Consider the following 20,608-nt stretch of genomic DNA (forward strand, 5'->3'; position numbering starts at 1 on the left):
TCGGGTAGGAAGCAGCACCGTTTCTCTGAACTCCTCCAGCTTTAACATCAAATGACCCTATGATGATTCAGAGGGAAAAAAGTCCACTGGCCAAACAAAGGGACAGCAGAGATGGGCAAATGATTCCTGTCATCTGCGGACCCAGGAAGCCCCCCCACAGAACGGAACCCAGATTTTCTCTTCAGCTTCAACAAAGCAATGTTTGCTTTTGCTCTAACTTCAAAACCCTTTTAAGAAACAGAGGAGCGATGGACGCCATGGGCTTGGAAATGAGAGTTAGAAGGTTCAGAGGTCTTGCTTCTTTTTAAAGCCCCTGTCTCCTCTCTTCTGGGGTCCCAGAAAGCTCTGGAATATCCCCTGTGGGGGAATGGAACTTACACTTCTGTCGTTATGAATCCGGTGAGCTCCGAGAGGAAGAGGAAGAGGATGAAGAGGCAGCAGCAGATAGAGACTGGAAGGAACAATACAGAGACACACAATTAAGGGTGGAGGGCACAGGCTGGGGGGTGGGTGGGCTGGCCCCTCCCCCCTCCCCTCCCATTCCTATCCCTCCCCTCTCCACCCCTGCCTCCAAGGAAAGCTGCTTAGAGGGAGGAGGAAAGAGGCCCCACCAACCGTCCAAAGCCCCTTCTTAGTCTAAGCAGCCCTGCTCCCGGAGGACTTCCTTTGGTACTGATGTGACCTTCCCAGAGACTGACCCCCTATGTAGGCAGGTCCTCCAGGGGGCCAGACTGACTTCATTCCACAAGAGCATATTAATGCAGAGGTCAGTCAAAAATAGAGGTTGCATGGGGCGCCCAGGTGGCTCAGTGGGTTGAGTGTCTGACTTCAGCTCAGGTCATGATCTCACAGTTTGTGGGTTCGAGCCCCACACTGGGCTCGCTGCTGTCAGCGTAGTACCTGCTTCAGGTCCTCTGCCCCCCCATCTCTCTGCCCCTTTCTCATGCTCTCTCTCTCTCAAAAATAAATAAATAAGCATTAAAAAACACAGAGGCTGCAAACTGGTGGCCCACAAATGTGTTCTGTTCAGCTCCAGTGATGTGTATTTCAAAATCTGGAGTTGACACTGAACAATCTGATTGCACATCAAAGTCCAGAACACTAAGGCCCTGGTTCCCAATGGGGTCTGAGGCTCACCAGTTTGCCACAGGCCCTACCACCCCCTCTTGAGTCCCTGATTCCAAGGCCAAGGCCAACGGTCTGTAGCCATTTATCACCACCCCCAGTGGTACCATCAACGGCGTGCCCATGTCCGCATCAGAGGTCAGAAAGTGAGGAGACTGAACACTTGTGTTTCAAAAGAAGGGACAATTCTTTATGGAAGGAATTCTTCTATAAAAGTCTGAAATGTAGAGAGTGGAAGAGAGTTCCAGAGTTGGCCCATGTCACTCATATTTATCTGGTCAACGGCCCCTGCCAGGGTGGAAATCTGTGACCCCTGGGGCCACTCCCAGGGACAATACATAACAAGTGGCCCGGATCTGGCCTTGAACTCCAGCCCCAGCTCCTGATACTCCCCCAACATCTGACCACTCAACCACACTGAGCCACGTGTTCTGTAAATATGTGTCTTATTTCTGTTCCTTTGTTCCTGTGGTTCCTGTCAGGAACGTCCTTCCCATCTTCTCTCCTCTTCCCTCTCCTCCCCCTCCTCCTCGTCATCCTCTCTGTGAAGTGAACTCCTCTCTATGCTCCCAGGCCGAGGTCCAGCTCAAAAGTCTCTCCTGGTAGGAGGCTCTTCATCCCCAGATGTGGAGCTGGTCACTCTTTCCTCTGTTCCCAGCCTCTATTCTCACACTTGCCACATTTTACCGGCTCTTTGTGGCTGTTTCTCTCACTAAACTGATATCCCTGAAGGCAGAAACTCCACAGCTCCAGTGCCTGGCCTGGGGCTTGGCATACAGGAGGGAATAATAGGCAGGGAATACCCAAGAGCAGAGAGTGAGCATTGAGCACGCCTCACCTGGGCTTATCACAGAGGCATGCAGTGGGCAAGGGTTTGCAAAATATGCCCACTGCTCACCTGCTACGGGTCTCTGGCTAAGTTACTTACCTCTCCCTGCCTCAGTTTCCTCATCTGTAAAATGGCAACAGGCCTTATGGAGCTTCTCTGAGAATTTCCACAACAGAGAAACTGGGCTTGTAATAGTACCTGGAAGGTAATAAAGGCTCAAGCATTCGCTCATTATTAGGACTTTCATCAGGGAGTCCTTGGAGGAGTTGGTGATTTGGGGAAGGTGGCTGACTGACAAATGGGGTGACCCCTAGTTTCCTGCAAAGAAAAAAAAGTTCTTGGTCCCACTTGCTGATTCTCCTACATTCTTGATGGTTTGCTCCTGGACTGGCTGAGCAACTGTGATAAACACTGAAACCAGTCATTATCTATCTATCTATCTATCTATCTATCTATCTATCTATCTATCTATCCATCCATCCATCTATCTATCTTAAAATGCAAAAAGATGACTTCTAAGTAAAGAAGGAAGGGAACAAATGTTTGCTGGGCCACTACCAGGCACCCTGCTGTGGGAGTGTCACCAGCTACCGTGTCACCTCACACTCCCGCCTGACGGGGGCACGCACCCTTGCGCAGCAGGTAGAAATGGAGGCTCAGAGAGGAAGAGACTGGCCTGGCAAGGTGGGTGGGGAGACAGGCCTGGATCCTATGAATTCTACAGACAATGCCCTAAGAAAAGAAACCCCAAGATCTAGGACTCCAAGTGAAGAACAAGACAGGGACATCCCCACAGTCCCTACACCTCTAAAACCAGACCAACATATGGGATCCTAGAATGACTCCCCAATTCTTCAAACACTAAAAGAACTATATAGGGCAGTATTAAAGGGTTTTACTTTTTTTGTTTCTTTTCAGAAGAGGTAACACATGCACGTGATGAGAAAAATCATGCAGCTGCATAAACAGGTATAGTGTGTCAAGTCCCTTTCTCACTCCTGATCTGCAGCCCCCTGCCCTAAGGTATCAGTGTTACGGTCTTGCGTCCTTCCACAGCACTGAAACATATATGCACAATTCCTTTCTTTCTCTAAGCCAACTGCAGCATAAGCTATATACATCCTTTTCAACCATGCTTTGCTCACTCAGCAGCCTATGTCTGAAATACATGCCACATCAGTTTACAGGAGTGGCCATGTTTGCTTGCTTGCTTTTGTGGCATAGAAACTCATTTCAAATGTCTTCTCCAGCTGTTGGAAAAATCCACTGCACTCCTGCAGCCACCAATCCCAACTTCCCGGCTCATATCCTTCCTTTTCTCACCTGCAGACTGCAGCTATGATAACTGGTCAAGAATCCCACTACCAGGCAGAACACCCTTCACCTGGAATCTTCCTAAACAGTATCACATAGGACCCATGTTTCAGAGTCATTTTCATCCCTCTCACACCTCTCTCAAGCCCCAGCAACCCATCGCATGCTGTCATGGACAGGCACAAAGTAGGGAGGCGTTTCTGAAGGTCAATGCTGACTTAGACCAATCCAGGCCTTCTAACTGCCTTCCTTGCCCTAAGCCTGCAAAAGGGCCCCAACACTCTAACTCTGTCCAGATTGGGGGTGGGGGGGGTGGGGGACAGGGATGGAAGGCTTCCTTCTGAAATCTGTGTGCTCTGTTCAAGGTCTGGATGAAGCCTGGTCACCCCAGCAGGTGGACACGATAAATGCCAAGTCTACTCAGCTGAAACCCAAGTGTCCAACAGCCCTGATCATATACCCTCTGTGACTGCTCCCCCTACCATCGTCCCATACTAGGTGGACAATGTCTCAGTACCACTATGGTCACAGGGTCTAGCCTGGCTCAGAGAAGGTACAGAAAAAATACTTGTTGAATGAATGAATGAATGAATGAATGAATGAATGAATGAAAAACACGAGGTATGAAGGCAGGTATGAAGTATTTCAACCAGAAAGGCCGTTGTGATACTGAAGGCTTGATGAGGGTTTTCAATCCATGTTTGGGCAAGAAGCTAAGGCTCTCTGACACCACACTTCTTTTGAAACTGACTCAGGCAGTGGACCATAGGAATGTGACCCCTAGAGAATGTGTGTGACTGGGAAACCTGGTGCAGCCGGCAAAGGGGGGCACTGGACCCAAGACCCGAGACCCAAGACTCTGGGAAGTCAAGGAATTTGTTCAAGGCCAAATGGCCACTTCAGCGAAGGAGGCAAAATTCAAACCCTGATCCGTGAGTGTCCAGGGCCCTTCCCTGTACCTGCAGTTATTAATAGCGCTTATCAAGATGTCATGAAATGGTGTGGCTTCGTGTCTGCTGCCCTGGTAGGCCACGTGCTCCTTAAGGACAAAGACGGGAGACCATTCATCAACATGATCCCGGTACTTGGTACGGGACCTGGCCCCGGGACCTAGTTAATAAATATTTGTTCACTACATGGTAGCTAAGGGCTGGTTTCCCATGCCTCACGCCTTTTTCCTCTCGTGTAAAGGAATTTGCCGTCTTGCACACTGTGGCCGGGACCGCAAATCAGACCACGTCCCTAGAGGGCCATCTGGCAGTACCTTCTAAATTTTACAACACACATGCCCTTTGACCCAGTAATTCCTCTTCTAGGAAAAGTTACCTTACAGAAATAACCATACAAGGATATAAAAATATATGGACAAGGATGTCTGCAACAGCCATAAATCGGAATCGAGACTGTCCACTCCCAGGAGACTGGTTACGTAAACTGTGGGTCGCGCAGATGATGGCGACCGTGGGTTGCCAGATGCGGCTGCAGGGAAGAATGCAGCGGGCCGTGTACGTGCTGGTAGGAAAGGTGTCCAGCCTACGGCAGTTGAAAAAAGGGCCGGGAAGAGAGGTCCACGCAGTAGGTTCCCGTCTCTGCTTAAAACAACGATATAGGTATATCAAAGCCTGAATGTGCTTTTTAAAAATTCTAGGAGGACCCAGACCTGATTGTTACACATCCATTAACAAGGGTGAGACTGCAGAGACTGTGAGGCAGAGGTCTGGACTATCGGTTGGTGGCAGGAAGGGGACAGGACACCTTACTTGAATTTTTGTGATCAGGCTCAGAAACAAGTCGAACCCCCTCTCCTCTCATGGGCCTTGGGTATCCTCTCCGAGGGGACTCAGGCACAAAGCATCAGAGCGTCTGCTGGCATGGACCCTCACAGGCTGGGGGCTCCTGGAGGTCAGTGACCAGAGGAGTGTAGTCCAGGCACTGAGAGCTTAGCACATACCCTACACTTGACGGGTCTGAACTCATGTATTCCCCATATCAGGAAACTGAGGATCAGAGAGGTGAAGTGAGAAGTGACTTCCCCAAGGTCCTGCAGCTAATAGATGGGAGAATGAACCCAGCTCTGCCACATGGGAAGCCTGCAGGACATGCATCCTGTGTCCTGGCTGCTGCATTCCCTTCCCCAGGGATGTGGAGACCCAGGGCTGGAGAAGGCACCCACGGCTTCAATGAGTAAGGGCCGGGCAGGAGCAGCCGGGGCGGGGGTGGGGGAACCCCAAGGCCATGCTCCTATGACCCACCTTGGGAGGCAGCAGTGGATTCCAATTTGATTGCCCAGCCCCAGGGCCCTGCTCAGGGGACAGCCCACGGGGAGGGTCCCTCTCCCGCAGGAAGCACTGGAGAGGCCGGCAGGGGGTCAGGCCATGGGGTGCAGGGAAGCCTACCTTTCGAGAGATGTGAAACTTGAGACAAGTCACTTCACCTCTCTGGGCCCATTTTCTCCTCTGGAAAATGAGGCTATGAGGTTTTCCTGCGCGCATGGCGCTTTTGGGTTTGTTTTGGTTTTAATAAACTTCTCATTGTGGAGTAATAGATGCAGAGACAGTACAGAGAGTTCCCATGCGCCCTTCGTCCGGCTTCTCCTCACGTTAACGTCTTACATAACCACGGTATGCACGTCAAAACGAAGTAACACCATACAGCACCAAAACTAAGCGACAGACAGGACTACAGGTTTCGCCAGTTTCCCCACAAACCCCCTTTTTCCTGTTCCTGGACCCAACCTGGGATCTCGCTTTGCATGTAGTCATCCTGTGTCCTTAGTCTTGAATCTGTTGACAGTTCCCCCTTCTTCCCACGGTTTTCGAGACCTTGCCACTTTTGAAGCGTACTGGCAGGAGTTGCGTAGAATGTTGCCCATCCTGGGCCCCGATGATGCTTTCTCATGATTGGGCAGGCTTGGGCTGTTTGGGGAAGAATGTTCGGAGGGGAGGTGTCCTTCCCATCACGTCCCGTCGGGGGTGCGTGACGTCCACAGGACGTCTCACTGGCTGATGTCAACCTTCATCACCTGGTTGTCTCTGGGCTTCTACATAGGAAAGTTACGATTTCCCTTCCACTCTCTGCTCTTTCCATTCTCTGCATCACTGAGTCCAGCCCATACTCCAGGAGAAGAGAATTAGGCTTTACCTCCTGGAGGGGGTATTTATCCATCTACATTACTGTATTACTTGGAATTCTTCTGTTAAGGAAGAGCCATCCCTTCTCTCCCATTGATTTACATCAGTACACTCTCATACTCCTTTTTTGTAATTCTTTGGCACATAAGACAATCATGCCATGATCTGTTACTCCGACTACCCCTGTGTTAGCCTTTGGCCTCTTTCATGTTGCTCCTGTGTCCTGCTGATGCACCCCTAGCCCTTTTTTCCCCCCTCCGGGAGCTTCTTTGCTTTTTGGCCCAAGATGATCCAAGCTTATTCTGCTCTCTTCCTGCCCCGGCCCTGGAACCAGCCCTTTCTTTAAGGAGACTTTGGGTCCTTTTACTGAACACTGGCATTTAGAAACCAAAATCTGGTGCAATTCTTCTTCTTCTTCTTCTTTTTAATGATTAAAAATGTGCTTATGTCAAAAACTCCAGTAGTCTAAAAGGGAAGAAAAGCCCTCCTGACCCCTTGAGCCCCAGTCTCCCCTCCCAGGGGCAATTGCTACTGATGATTTCGGGTGTATCCTTCCAGAAACAGATAATGCCGATGCCTTGCAGGGTTCTGGTGAGAACAGAGATGAGACGAGGAACTATATGAAGGGCTCGCAAGATGCCCATCCTTTGTCCTCTCCTCCCGTCTCTCCTTCTTTTCTCCCCGTTCAGCAGTTCTGCACAGGGAGAGCAGGCCCGGGTACAGGAGATGGGGAGGGGGTGAGGACAACCGCAAGAAGGATGGCTACTCACTAATGGCCCCGGTGTATGTTGGCTGCGTAAGGTCCTTGGGCACCTTCCTGTAGATGTCAAACCTGCAGAGAGCAAAGTGGACAGGGGTGAGGTGGGCGCAAGGGGTGGGTCTCAGGGCAGCAGGGAAGATGGTTTCAGCTTGCTTGCCATGTGGGCAGCAAGCCACAGTTGTTCCTGGAACCAGGTCCTCCTACTCCTTCAGGTCACCTCCCTCAGGAGGCCTGAAGGAAAGCCCTCCGATGGGACCCTGCCCCATCCCCTGGTAGCGTTTCCTCACAACACTTAGAGCCACCAGGCAGGACCCTCATTCGGTTACGTTTCTGGGTTGGTCCTCCCCCCCATCAGAACGGAACTTCCACAAGGGCAGCGATCTTGTTGGGTTTTGTCCTCCGCCCACGTCCCCAGACCCTAGCACAGGCCTGGTGCGTAGAAGACACTCAGCAAGCCCTTGTGGGATGAACTGAACCCGCGTCTTGGGTTTTTCTAATGATGAAGGAAATAGGGAAATGCACCGTCTTTCCTGAGTTCCATGACGGCACTGCATTCTTGCCCGGTGTCACCTCTCCTCCCCCTCTTCCCTTTCCTGCCTCCCCCTCCCCCTCCCGTCTCCACTCCCCCCCTTCCCTAGCTCCTGCAGCTTGCCTGTGGAGTTCCTTCCTAACTCCAAGGCGTGAAGTTAACAAAATCCTGCCTGGAGCCCAGTCTCAGCGTTAGCTTGCGACGGCTCTGGCTCGTGTCTAATGGGGGTCTCCTCCCCACACGCAGAGCAGATGCCTTGATGCCTTTCTTTCATATGGGTCCCACCACAGCAAATGAGGGTTGTGGGGTGCGGCGGAAGAATCTGGGATCTGGGAGTCAGACAGACACAGCAGCAGATTCTGGCCAGCTATTTAAGAGTGAGGATCCTGGAATCAGACCACCCTGGGTTCAAATCTTTTGGGCTGGTCTTCCTTGTTTGTGGCTACTGTTACCAGGTCCTCCCAGGCCATCGAGAGGAGTAACGGAAATAAATGTCTGTGGTGGATTTACACAGCATTCACAGAGGAGGCGCCTCACACACTTGGCTTCCTTCCTGTCACTTGAACCTGAGCAGGCAGTTCTCACAAAGCAGCGTTCTATCCCGGCAGTGTTCCTAGGCTCCCGGGCAGGACTTGGCATGGTGAAGAGGCCGGCTGCTCCAGCCCTCGGGGACTACCAGTTGGCATGTGGTTCCCCTTTGGTGATTGGGAAAAGCTGTTAGCACCCTGCTAACCTCAACGCAATGACTTGAAAATCTTGTGTAAGATCTGATGCTTGACTACCATGCGCTCGTCCTAACTGCACGTGAAACGTGCTGGGTTTCCTAACACGTCAGGGGAGAAGATATTCCTGTGGGCTGCCAAGTTAAAAGGTAACACTTTCTCTCCGGCCTGCTCAGCTACCAGTCTTCCGTTCTTGGGCCCTTAAGGGGCACTAGAAACTGGGGCTGGGGGTGTGGTTGAGCGGGAGGGGTCCACGTGACTCAGTTCTCCATACCTACTCATCTCCCTTATTCGGAAAATGCTGACCCCTTTAACCACGAGGGGCATGTAAGAGATAAGAGGCATGTATGTACTGTGGAATCAGCCCAAGTGGGCTCAAACGTGACTCCACCACTGTTCAATCTTGGGCATGTCACTTACGTAACCTCTCTGAGCCTCAGTTCCCCTGGCTGTAAAATGGCGCAACGATACTATCTCGTAGCATAGCGGTTAAGGCCAAGTGACTTAGTGCATAGAAAGCACTTAGAACCGTGCCTGGCACCCAGGAAGTACTATATGAATATTTATTTGCAGGTACTATTCTTTTTTTTTTTTCCGTTACTATTGTTAATGTTCGGCTGACTAACATCTATGAGCACCTACTACTACATGCTAAGTCCTCTCTTAGGCACTAGGACACAGGTATAAGACTCACCCCTTGGCCTTGTGTGCCTACAGTTTAGCAATAAAGACAAAGAAGGAAATGGAAGGAGGGTACAATGGTGTTCCTTCATAAGGTTTGCTGAAGGTGCTAGGGGGACCCAGAAAGTGGTCCATGAAGCTTCCGGCAGCAGGTGATGTCTGAACAGAGCAGGAGGATGGGAGGCTGAGTAGGAAGAGGCATAAAGCAGTCCACGTAGTGAGAACAGCAAAAACAGGGGCCAAGAAAGACAACCAGACCTGGCATGCTGGAGTGTGGAGTTAGTTCACCTGCCCGTGACGCTGGGATGGGATGATGACCGAACCTGGCGTGCCAGAGCGCAGAGTCCCCTTGCACGAGGCACTGGGATGGCATGGAATGACAGGCACCAGAGAGGTGGGAGGGGCTTAAAATCCACCTTCCCTGTCCAGTTAATACCAGGTCGCCATCCAGGGCCCACAGGCAGAAACTGGGCCTCACAGTTTAAAAACTTTATCAACCACCACTTCAAAACTGGGAGTTTTATGGGAAGTCAGAGGTCACTCGGGGTGAGGAGGTGGGGGTAGCTGAGGGCAGAATGTCAGAATCTGATAAGGGTGAAGAGGCCAGAGAGGGGAGATTGACACATGGGGGTGGGGGACACTAATCAAATATGTAAATACAGTGAGGATAATGGACGCCTGGGGCTCACTGTTGGGAAAGGGAGGTCTATATGGAGGGAAAAGTAGAATAAACTCTGTGCTGCTCAAGTGGAAATGGAGGTTTCACTGTGGATTCATGATTTTCAACATCCACCAATACAGAAATACACATCCTATTCACATACATTTCCTGGCTCATTCCACAGGGAGGGTCCGGGAACCGTGACAGCCAGATAGCAAACGGCACATCAGGTACTCAAATGTTGGCTTCTAAATCTCCCTCTCTACTTGCAGAAATGGCTGATCCCAGGGCTACGTGAGGAAAATCCAAGATGAACTTGGAACACCTTCTTATGTCAGAAAGCAAGACAGTGTTCAAAGAATGGTGGGGTCACTGGCCAAAGAAAGGACGATGTGAGCACTAAAGTCAAAAATCACAGTAATAGGTTATAACCCATTGGATAAAATAGGAAGCCACGGATCTATATAAAGAAATGAATAGTGCTCGCTCCGGCAGCACACGTACTAAAACTGGAACGATACAGAGATCAGCACGGCTCCCCGCGAGGACGACACGCAAATTCGTGAAGCTTCCGTATTTGTCATGCCGTTTGCAGCGACGTGGATGGAACTGGAGGGTGTTATGCTAAGCGAGATAAGTCAGTCAGAGAAGGACAGATACCATATGTTTTCACTCCTTATGTGGATCTTGAGAAACTTAACAGAAGACCATGGGGGAGGGGAAGAGGGAAAAATAGTTACAGAGAGGGAGGAAGGCAAACCACAGGAGACTCTTAAATACAGAGAACTGAGGGTGGATGGGGGGTGGGGGAGAGGGGAAAGTGGGTGATGGGCATTGAGGAGGGCACTTGTTGGGATGAGCACTGGGTGTTGTATGGAAGCCAACTTGACTGACAATAAATTATATTTAAAAAAAAGAAATGAATGAACCAAACATTTGATGAGAAACAGGATATTTACATACCTTCAAATACCACCCCCACAAAATCCTTACTAATTACAAAGGGAAAAAGTGTAACGTTATAGTTGAGAAACTTGACATCATCTTGACCAAGTGACCAAAGTGAGTGTCACCAGTAAGGAGACATATCATGTGCCTCCTGGTCTGAGATATTGGGGAAGGCACACCATTACACTCGTGTGGGAAACTTGCTCAAAATGCACAACCTCAAATGAATCATGAGAAAGCAACACACAAATCCAACCGGCGGGTTCATGCTATAAAATGACTGGCCAGTACTTGTCAAAGGTATCAAGGTCATTCAGACAAGTAAAAGGCTAAAGAACTTTCAGAGATTGGAGGAGACTAAAGAGACATGACAACTGAACCATGCAGGATGTCCCAGACGAGAAAAAGGACATCAGGGGGACAATGGTTAGGATTTGAATAAGAGCCACGTATTAGTTAATACTACGGTATAGTGTTATTTTCCTGGTTTTGATAATGGTATTTTGGTTATGTAACTGGTAATATTTAGGGAAGTTTCAGTAAAGGGCTTATGGGAAGCCTTTGCATTAGTTTTGCAAATTTTTTTGTAAGCCAGAAATTATGGCAAGATAAAAAGTTAAAAAGGCTCTTTAAAATTTAATAGAATTATAAAAAAAAAATTGTAAGGGGGAGATTTCACATAAAAATCCCACACAGCCTGCTTTCTTCATACATACCTGGTCCCTCTAGGCTTCTGATTTTGAGGTGCTGGCTTAACAAATGTTTACTGAGTGTGCTGGGTGTCAAGAATACATCTTTGTTGGGAGTGAGAATGGCGAGGGGAGGGTTGAATGAACAAAGGTCTAAGAGAGGAGGGTAGACTTGGACCAAACTATAGGAAGCAATAGTGACCAAAGGAAAGAGGTGCTTTAGAGTCACTGATGTGAAACCAAGATCACTGCCAGCCTGGGCACTTTTACATATACATATTTACATGTAATTCTTACAATAACCCTGGCAGACACTGATATCCCAATTTTTCAGAGAGAAAACCAAGGCTAAGCTATAAGCAACTTGCTCAAAGTCACCAAGCCCGTGACTAGTAGAGCTGGGATTCAAACCCAAGTCTGAGTCATAGGCCATGGCCCTTCCACTGCCCTATACTTGTGGGAATCAGTATAGAGGTCACTTACTGGTAAATTAGTCTCAGAGTTTTGCTTACTTTTCCACAGATGCTGCCCAGAGCAGGTGAGAATCTCCTAAAAGACAGGGACCAGCTCAAAATACATTAATTCACTCAACAGATATTTACTAAGTACTCACTGGCAGTATTCTAGATATGGGAAAATGGAAGCGGTCAAGGTAGACATGGCCCCTGCCCTCACGGAGGTGCCAATCTAGTAATGCTTTTGACTCCTTGAGAAGGGCCACCTAAACAGAATGTTCTCTAATGATTATCCCATTCCCATGCCATCAATCCAAGCTGCGGAGTGGTGGTGGGGTAAAGGGAGAGCTGAAAAAGACCCTGGGTTCAGAGCTGACCACAAGCCAAGTGAGTCAGCAGTGAATGTCACTAAGAAATGGGCCACAGGAAGACTGGTGAGAACCCAGGCATGTGACAGACAGGGAAGTGAGCCGTCGTCCTCTCTGGTTTACATTAGTCAGTCCCTCACTGCGGTGATGTGGTGATGTGATTAGCTGTGGCCACCCACTGTCAAGAGAATATGGAGGAAAGGGTAGAGAGTGTGGAAGAGGGGGAAGGGGTGCCTAGTGCATATCTAGTGTGGGCTCAGCTCATGCTATGCCTTTGGCTGGCATGTTCTCATTTAATTCTCTTGACCAGCCTTCAAGTTAGGGATTTTTAGCCCATTTTACAGATGAGGCTCACAGAGGCTGGTGGTTTGGCTAAGCTCACACACCTGTGAAGTGCCACAGCAGGACTCTGAATCCAGGCCTAATTTACATTCTTGCTGTTTTTTTTTTCCAACCATGTGGGGCCCAAACTGAGACCATGTCAGTGGAAAATGCTTAGGAAAAAAGGTTAAAGAATTGGAATTGATTAGCCTCAAACAGAGAAAGCTAAACTATGGATTCTTCATCACTGTCAAGCAAAAAAATGCTCTTTTCCTGCCCTCCCACCAGAGTATGATTTTCTTGAGGCAGGACCTGGGCCTCCTTGTTGCCCAGCCCTGCCCAATCCAGGCCCCTGGAGAACTGACCTGAATGAATGAGTCAATGAATGAATCTGCACAAAGATAAGATCCACTGGCTGGTCTTAAAAACAAGATTAAGCTGGGGCGCCTGGGTGGCGCAGTCGGTTAAGCGTCTGACTTCAGCTCAGGTCACGATCTCGCAGTCCGGGAGTTCGAGCCCCGCGTCGGGCTCTGGGCTGATGGCTCAGAGCCTGGAGCCTGTTTCCGATTCTGTGTCTCCCTCTCTCTCTGCCCCTCCCCCATTCATGCTCTGTCTCTCTCTGTCCCAAAAATAAATAAACGTTGAAAAAAAAAAAAGTGACTTGTTCAGTTCGAGGTACAATTAGACACAGAATATTTAAATCAGAAACAAGCCAATAAAAAGCTGATGAAATCCTTGTTATCTCTCATATGCTAGCGGTTCCCAACCAGGGGCAATTTTGGCCCCCCAGGAGACATCTGGCAATGTCTGGAGATATTTTTGGTTGTCGCACAGGGGACTGGGGGTGTTACTGGAACCTAGTGGGTTAAGGCCAGGGGTGCTAATGCATCCGACAATCCTGCAATGCATAGTAAAATCCCCCCCACCCCACAACAAAGGATTACTGGCCCCAAATGTCCAGAGAACTGAAGTAGAGAAACCATGTCGTACGAGACCAAAACTTCGCATGTGGGAAGCTCATTTTCCCACTGAGTCTGTGTTCTGTCTGAAAGGCAGCCAGTTGCCTCTGCTCCCGCTGGGTGAAGTCATGGCCACGGCCTCGATTGCCCCCACGGAGACCAGCGATCTGGATTAAGCAGTCTTTCCCTCTCCTTTGTGCTCTGTGCCTGAGAAAGAAGAGCTCACTTGGAGAGACCTGGGCAAAGGGACCCACAGAGAAACAACGAGGTCCACCTAGACTTGTGGCTTACCGTGACAGTCGAGTAAGTCCAAGGGTCACTATTTTAATAAAACGCGCTGAATCTGCACCTCTAACACATCTTACCTTAAGATCAAACATACATCAACATTGGTACGAGGAGTTGATGAGAATATAGGATTTACTTAACAGAAACTACTCTACAGGCTGCATCTAGCCTACTGAGTGAGGAATGGCCGCATAACCTCACCCAAAATAAACACGCATACGTCTTCCTCTGCTCCCAAGCAAGGAAATTGCCGCTGGAAATCTCTGACTAATGGATTTCTTCTGTAATTTCTTTTCATAGCAGAATGCCTCAGCTTTGCTATTTTAACTTTTGCTGCTTGGGACCTCACTTCTCCCTTGCTCTTGGAGACGAATCTCAGATCACTCTGTGGTTCGCCATATGTGGGCGGCTACCAGGCAGGCAGGCGCTCGTGATGTCACTGTTTCCAAGGCTTAATGAAATTAGACGCCATTGAGGAGCAAGTCATTGGAAGTGGTGGGTCACTGGTCCCAAAAATAGCCAGCAAGGCTTTTAGTTGGTGCTGTGGCCTGGTCACCCCTGCCCACCAGCCTGTCAAGAGGCTTCAGTGCCAAGTACCAGGGAGTTAGGTGAAAAGTGTGCTTGCTTGTTCACTTACTCATTTCTTCCACCTTACTGAGAACCACTGGTGTGGTGTGGGGGGGGGGAGGGTGCACGCGCATGCCTACGCACACGCGTGTGCATGCTGGAGGGCACACGGAGGTAAATGAATGTGTCAGAGCCAAGCACGGGCAGGGAAAGAACCCTACAAGCACCGGTTCTCTTGAGCCCTAGAATCACTCTCACAGCCCCCTGAATCCTGTCCTTGACGTTCAAACTGCTAATAAGAGCCCACACCAATCCTTCCTCTGTCAGAAGGAAGGGGAAAAAAATCTGTCTCCCTCTCCAGCCCACATAGAAGAGCTCAGTGGGTGAATCATGGCCATCACAGCTACTTACTCTGTGGCTGTCCTCTTTGTGAGGGACCATTGTGCACCCAGTCGTGGACTCAGAGTTTGCGTTCATTAACTCAAGTCCTTTTCACAACCCTGTGTAGTAGATTCCATCATTCTTCCCATTTCACTTGCCCAAGATGCAGGACTCAACGCCTGCCATCTAGCTTCAGGACATATGCTCTAACCGCTGTGCCACAGGCCTGCCTGAAGCACGCAGACAGGCTGGGGGCTGAAGGAGTGGAGGTCTGGGGGATGACCCTCTGCACAAAGCATTTCCACGTGCACAATTCTCTCTCTCCAGCCCATCCCCTGAGGCTCTCTCCCCAAATCTCGGAGCCTGTGTGGAGGTCTCTATCTACAGGCTGTTCTCCCAGCTCCAAGTGCCTCCACTGTGACCTTTCTCATCCCAGAATACCCTCTCTGACCACAAAGTCCTGGTCTTCCCCCTCTCTTCCTTCCCACAGAAGCCACTAAGTCTGGCCAAAGAGGAAGAAGAGCTTCTAGAAGGCACCCCCTGACACAGCCTGCCCCACCTTCCCAGACTCTGTGGACATATACATTCCTGGCACAGCCCCAATATGGCTGCAGGGTCCTCTACTCTGACTGCACCTAGTCGAGCCAGATTTGTTCCACAATCTGTGGATCGTGCAGGGCCTGGCCCATTAATGGCACTCAGCAAATTCCAGATGAAAATACAAAATGACGTATGCGCAGGCTATTCACCACAGCACGGCTGTAATAGCAGACAACTGGGTACTATCCAAATGTCCATCCAAGGGGACCGGTTAATAAACTATAGACCAAGTGGAGGACGATCCAGCTGTAAAGGGGAATGAGGAAGGTCTCTTTACATCGAAAGAAAAAAGCAAACGGTGGAATGCTGCTTCTGTTAAATTTTAAGTATATGTTTGTGGGGGGGGGGGGCGTGGATAGTGACAAAAAATGATTTATATCCTTGCTTACATCTTCATATTTGTGATGTCACAGCCACGGATTTAATTTGTAAGAGCCACAACGTCCATCAACAGGCAGAAAGACAGGTAAATTATGGCATATCCGCACAATAGACTACTACCCGGCAATAAAAAGCAATGAAGTATTGACATGAGCAACAACATGGATGATTCTCAAAACAACTGTACTGCATGAAACACAAACTAGGGTACACGTGGTATGATTCCATCTATATAAAATTCTCATCAGTGTTTAACGGGGTGCTCGGTATACGGGTCTTGAACTTCTTTTGTCACATGTATCCCTAAATATGTACTATTTTTTATGCATCGCCTAAGAATGGTAAGAGTAACCATTTTGGTTACACCTGTTGTTTCTTTTGGAAGCTATAAAATTTTAGACAAGTACAAACTAATCTAGAGTGACAGCAGGCCACCAGTTACCTGGGGACGAAGGAAGAGGTGGGCATGAGGAAACTTTAGGTTCACTATGTTGACTGTGATGATGGTTTCATGGGTGGATACATGTTAAATTCCTCAAACTGTCCACCTTAGGTATGTGAAGTTTACTGTATGTCAATTATACCTAAATAAAGCTGTTAAAAAATGGTAATGGCTAAAACACATTAAATAATCTGTGAGTGCATAATGACACTTCAAAAAACAAAACACAACAAAAGCTTCTTTGGACACCTTTGAAGTTACTAGGCCACCAACTCCTTATTCTGAAAACTAGTAGATAGAAAGTACTAATTCCGACTTTTTTTTTTTGTACACAAATGCATTTCTAGGCAACCAAATAGATGATGAAGGTGAAGTTCTGTTTTACAGAATAATTTCAAAGAATAATGCAGAAAGACTAATAGAAGTAGAAAAAATCATCATTGTGTGCCCTTTGATAAAACACTGGATCTTAGCAATGATCCGAAACTTAATAATAGATAATTATAGTGGCTAAAATAAAAATAATAGTGGCTACAGCCACTGGAACCCAGTGATTAACCTTAGTATCTCAAAGAGAAGACAACCAGTTATTCTGTACCTCTCAATGCAATGCAATCGGAAGTATACAGCATACTTCTTAATAACTGGCCTAGAACAACCTCACATCTCACCTTCCATGTAATCCTTATCTCACAGCAGTCTGGCCTCTGACATCAGCACCCCCCCCACCACCACTCTCTCTTCCTGTGCTATGTAAGACCACCCAAGAGTCACTAAGGGCCAGATGCCATTGGCTCTCCTCAGTACTGCCCCTGCTCTGAACCTGTTAACTGCCCCTTCCTTCCTGGATCTCTCCTGGCTGCCTAAAGTACCATGGCATTCTCACTCTCTGGCATCCTCTCTGTCTGCTCCTTTTCCTTCTGCTATCCCTGATATCCAGGTGTGCCCACAGGGGTCTATGTTCAGGCCTCTTCTCTTTTAGGTCCCACAGCCAACTCATCCATGCCTTAATTTCCCACGCCAAGTTCCAGAGAGATGGGAAAAAGTCAACAAGACAGATGTGGATGTGGTCCCTCTCCTCAAAGAGTTCATACAGTAATGCCCAAGGAGCTTCCTCACTCCCTGGGGTGTCCTCCCTGCCCCCTCATACTTGATATGTCCAGAAGAAAACGCAACAGCTTCTCACACAAAACCTGTTCTTTGGGTCCCAGAAGGAACCTCAGGGATTGTGGAATCCAAACTCATGCAGCTTCAAATAGTTAAAGTAAAAGAGAAAGGGCAGCAGCATTTTGTGTTAAGAGACAAGCCCCCCTGACTCTTTCCAAGTCACCATCAGTGTCCTCCAGGGGCTCCCAAACGCCTGAGAAGTCGTGAGGTATGCTGTGTTGGCTGCAGGGGCCACAGTGAGGAGCAGCAGAGTCAAACTGGCTAATCGGGAAGAGGATGAAGAAATTCTCAAGGAGTGTTTTAGATGGTCTATCAGAAAAAAGGGAGTGGCCTCACTGGGCTGGACAGTGCCCTTCGCCTGTTACCTGGACCTGGGCTCGTCAGGAGAACAAAGCTCACGCTCAGCAGGGAGGGAACATCAGCCTAAGAGCTCTAAATCCCAATGCAATCTGTTCCTTGAACAGTCAAGCAAGCTTGCTCCCATCTCAGGCCCTTTGCCCTTGCTGTTCTCTGTCTCTGGAACATTGTTCCCTCAGATAATCTGCATGCTTGCTGCCTCACTTCATTTACGCCTATATTCAAACATCACCTCTTTAGACAGGCCTGTCCTGGCCACTAACTAAAACGCCTCTTTCGACCTCCTTACTCTACTGTCTTTTTCTGTGTAGCACTTAAGATCACTGCCTGAATTTATGTTGTCTTATGTGCATTTGTTCATTGCCTGATCCCGCCATTAGAATATAAGTTACAGGAGAGCAGGGACTATGTCTGCCTTTGAGTTCCACTCTATCTCCAGAGCCTAGAAAAGTGCCTGGCACAAAGGAGATCCATAGAAATACTTGTGGCATGGATGAAGGAAGCAGCTTTTCTCCAAGTGTGGTCCTTGCACCACTGCCTCAGAATCTGCCAGGTGGCTGATCAAATATGCAGATTCCAGGGTCCCACTGTGGAATGAATGAAACCAGGATGGGGTGAGGATGGCAGGCATTTGTGGAAAAAGTGCCCTTCAGGAGATGCTGGTGCATGCTAGAGTTGCTAAGGTATCAGCTGTGTGTTTATCTCCAACTTCAAATGTATTTCCTAAGGACCACAGGTCAACAGAGGGATGAGGAAAGGGACTGGCATTTCCTGGGCTCCTTACCCTGTGAGCCAAGCACTACTGAGGACGCTTGACCTACTCTACCCCCTGAATTCTTCCTACCACTCATGAGATGCCATCGACAAATGTGTAAACTGAGGCTCAGAGAAGCTGAGACACCTGCCTAAGTTCATACAACCAGCAAGAGGCAGAGTCAGGCTGGAACCCTGGTCAGCCTCACCCAGAGGCTCCTAAAAGCTCTGCACTAGCCCCTGGGCCTCTTGGCTGTCCACGCTCACCACCGCCCTCCTGTGCCTGCCCGCAGCCTGGCACCTGCTGTGGGTGCGGTGGGCACTTGGTGAGTGAGAAAGGGAGGTTTGGAACTGTGGTGTGATGCCGCCCCGAGGCTCTGGCAGAGCACGGCTGGACGGGGGGCTCCTCACCCTCACTTGCCTCCCACGCGCTGTGACAAGTCAGTGAGTCCACACTCGCACAGAAAGAGGAAAGGCCTGGTGTCAGAGCCTCGGGACGTCAGGCAGCCAGGGCCTGGCTAGGAGTCCAGCTTCCCACCATCAAGGCCACAGGGAGCACAGGCCAGGGGACGGCAAGGGCCCCCAAAGTGTTTCCAAATCACTGGAAACAGGATGCAGCCGCCAGCCCCACACCAGGACACAACATCATCCCAAGTGTGGAAGCTATAAATGGAAATGTATTCTTAGAGGGGCAGAACATGAGTGGGGGTTTTTCAGAAATGACCCATCATCGGATAAAAATACAGACGGCATTTAAATGCTGAGCGGCAGGAGCTATTCCGGGGATTGGGTTCTCATCCCTGCGGCTCCCAGCCAGGGCACGGCCTTCAGCAGAGATTTAAAAGGAAGAAACTACGGATGCCGATGTTTTTAAGTTTAGGAGGAAAGTATTTGGGAGAAAGACAGCCGTGCCAAGACAGCTGTGGAAGGTGCACCCTTTGGGGAGAGCCCAAATGTCACCTGACCTCCACCTGCACCCGCCCGGGGGATTCAATTTTACTCTCTGCTATGAGACCACCTTTTGAACAACATTCTTCGCTACCTTAACAAGTGAGGGCTGAGTTCTGGTGAGGCCCGGGGATAAAAGCCCTAAGATAGGATCAAGATTTTAAGAGGCTGGCCGGTCAATGAAAGTATAATAAAGCCATAGCTGAGGTGGATCTGATGTCATGGAAAGAGGAAAGAGAGTATTTATTACGCCAGCCTCTTCGCTCATGAGTCCAAACCGTCCAAGACACAAAAACTAGGTTCAGCTGTTTTTTACAGAGAAGGAAACTGGGACTCAGAAAAGACTGTGTAGAGTCACAGACTCTCAGGCTGAGACCCTGAACCTGGAAAGAGAAGCAGAAATGAAGCTGGAAGAAAAGGGCAGAAGGGTGTCTCAGGCAGAGCAACAGCTTCTGCTAAGGTTCATGGCTCCAGAAGCCCAAGGTCACTCAATTAGCATATGGCAAAGCTGGGATTTGCACCATCATCGACCTGAACACGAAGTTACTGTGCCAGGCTGGCAAGCAGCAGAATGTTTTAGAAAACGAGATCTGGCTGACAAATTAAAAGGTGAATTTTTCAACAATCCCAGGGATCAAAGTGTTCTCCTTGGTGACCATTCTCATTTGGACACGTCTCAGTATTTTTCAGTTGTTCCATAATAAACAGGTTACAAATGAAAAAATAAAGCCAGGTAGGGTCTTTAGGAGAACCATCTTGGGCTGGCCAGTCCCCGTCTATTACCTGCCCTCCCTCCCACGCACCTCGTGTCCCCACCAACACTCTTTGTTCCAGAAAGGCCCATTCTTTCCCAGCTCTGTTTATTTACATGCACTGCACCCTCTGTCTGCGTCACCCCATCTCACTCCTCCTCCACCGGCTCATTCTTTCTGTCATGAATGAGTACTTACTGTGGACCAAACACTGTTCTAGGTGCTAGGAATACAACAGTGGTCAGACACAAAACTCCCTGCCTTCACCTAGTTTACATCCTAGTAAAAGAGACAAACAGTGAATGAACGTGTCAGTGCCCATGAGTGTCATGAAGAAAAATAAACCAAACTAGGAGACAGCATATAATATAGGTGCTGTGTTAGACAGGAGCAGGGGGATAGCTCTCAGAGAAGCCCCATTTGATAAGGTGACACGCAAATGTACATCTAAATCAAGTGGGAGAGCAGCCACACGGCTAT

At 49.0% G+C, this 20,608-nt stretch overlaps 1 protein-coding gene and 1 non-coding gene across 4 annotated transcripts in view; one reads left to right on the plus strand and one right to left on the minus strand.

Moving 5' to 3' along the window:
- Positions 1-20,608, minus strand: part of ERGIC1 (endoplasmic reticulum-golgi intermediate compartment 1) — a 102,013-nt gene that overhangs the window by 47,584 nt on the left and 33,821 nt on the right. For 2 of the 3 annotated variants that reach the window (XM_053226468.1, XM_027034588.2), the window contains 2 exons: positions 7,170-7,231; positions 379-451 (listed from right to left, as the gene is read on the minus strand). In XM_053226468.1, coding sequence (XP_053082443.1) covers positions 379-451; positions 7,170-7,231 — 135 coding nt within the window. Of the gene's footprint in view, positions 1-378; positions 452-7,169; positions 7,232-20,608 lie in introns of those variants that run through there. The other variant, XM_053226469.1, reaches the window with a different exon arrangement.
- Positions 10,232-10,334, plus strand: LOC113594864 (U6 spliceosomal RNA). Its single transcript, XR_003415322.1, has one exon. It is a non-coding gene; the product is annotated as a U6 spliceosomal RNA (small nuclear RNA).

The sequence above is a fragment of the Acinonyx jubatus genome, chromosome A1 (genome assembly GCF_027475565.1).
Source record: "Acinonyx jubatus isolate Ajub_Pintada_27869175 chromosome A1, VMU_Ajub_asm_v1.0, whole genome shotgun sequence".
Classification (NCBI taxonomy): Eukaryota; Metazoa; Chordata; class Mammalia; order Carnivora; family Felidae; genus Acinonyx; species Acinonyx jubatus.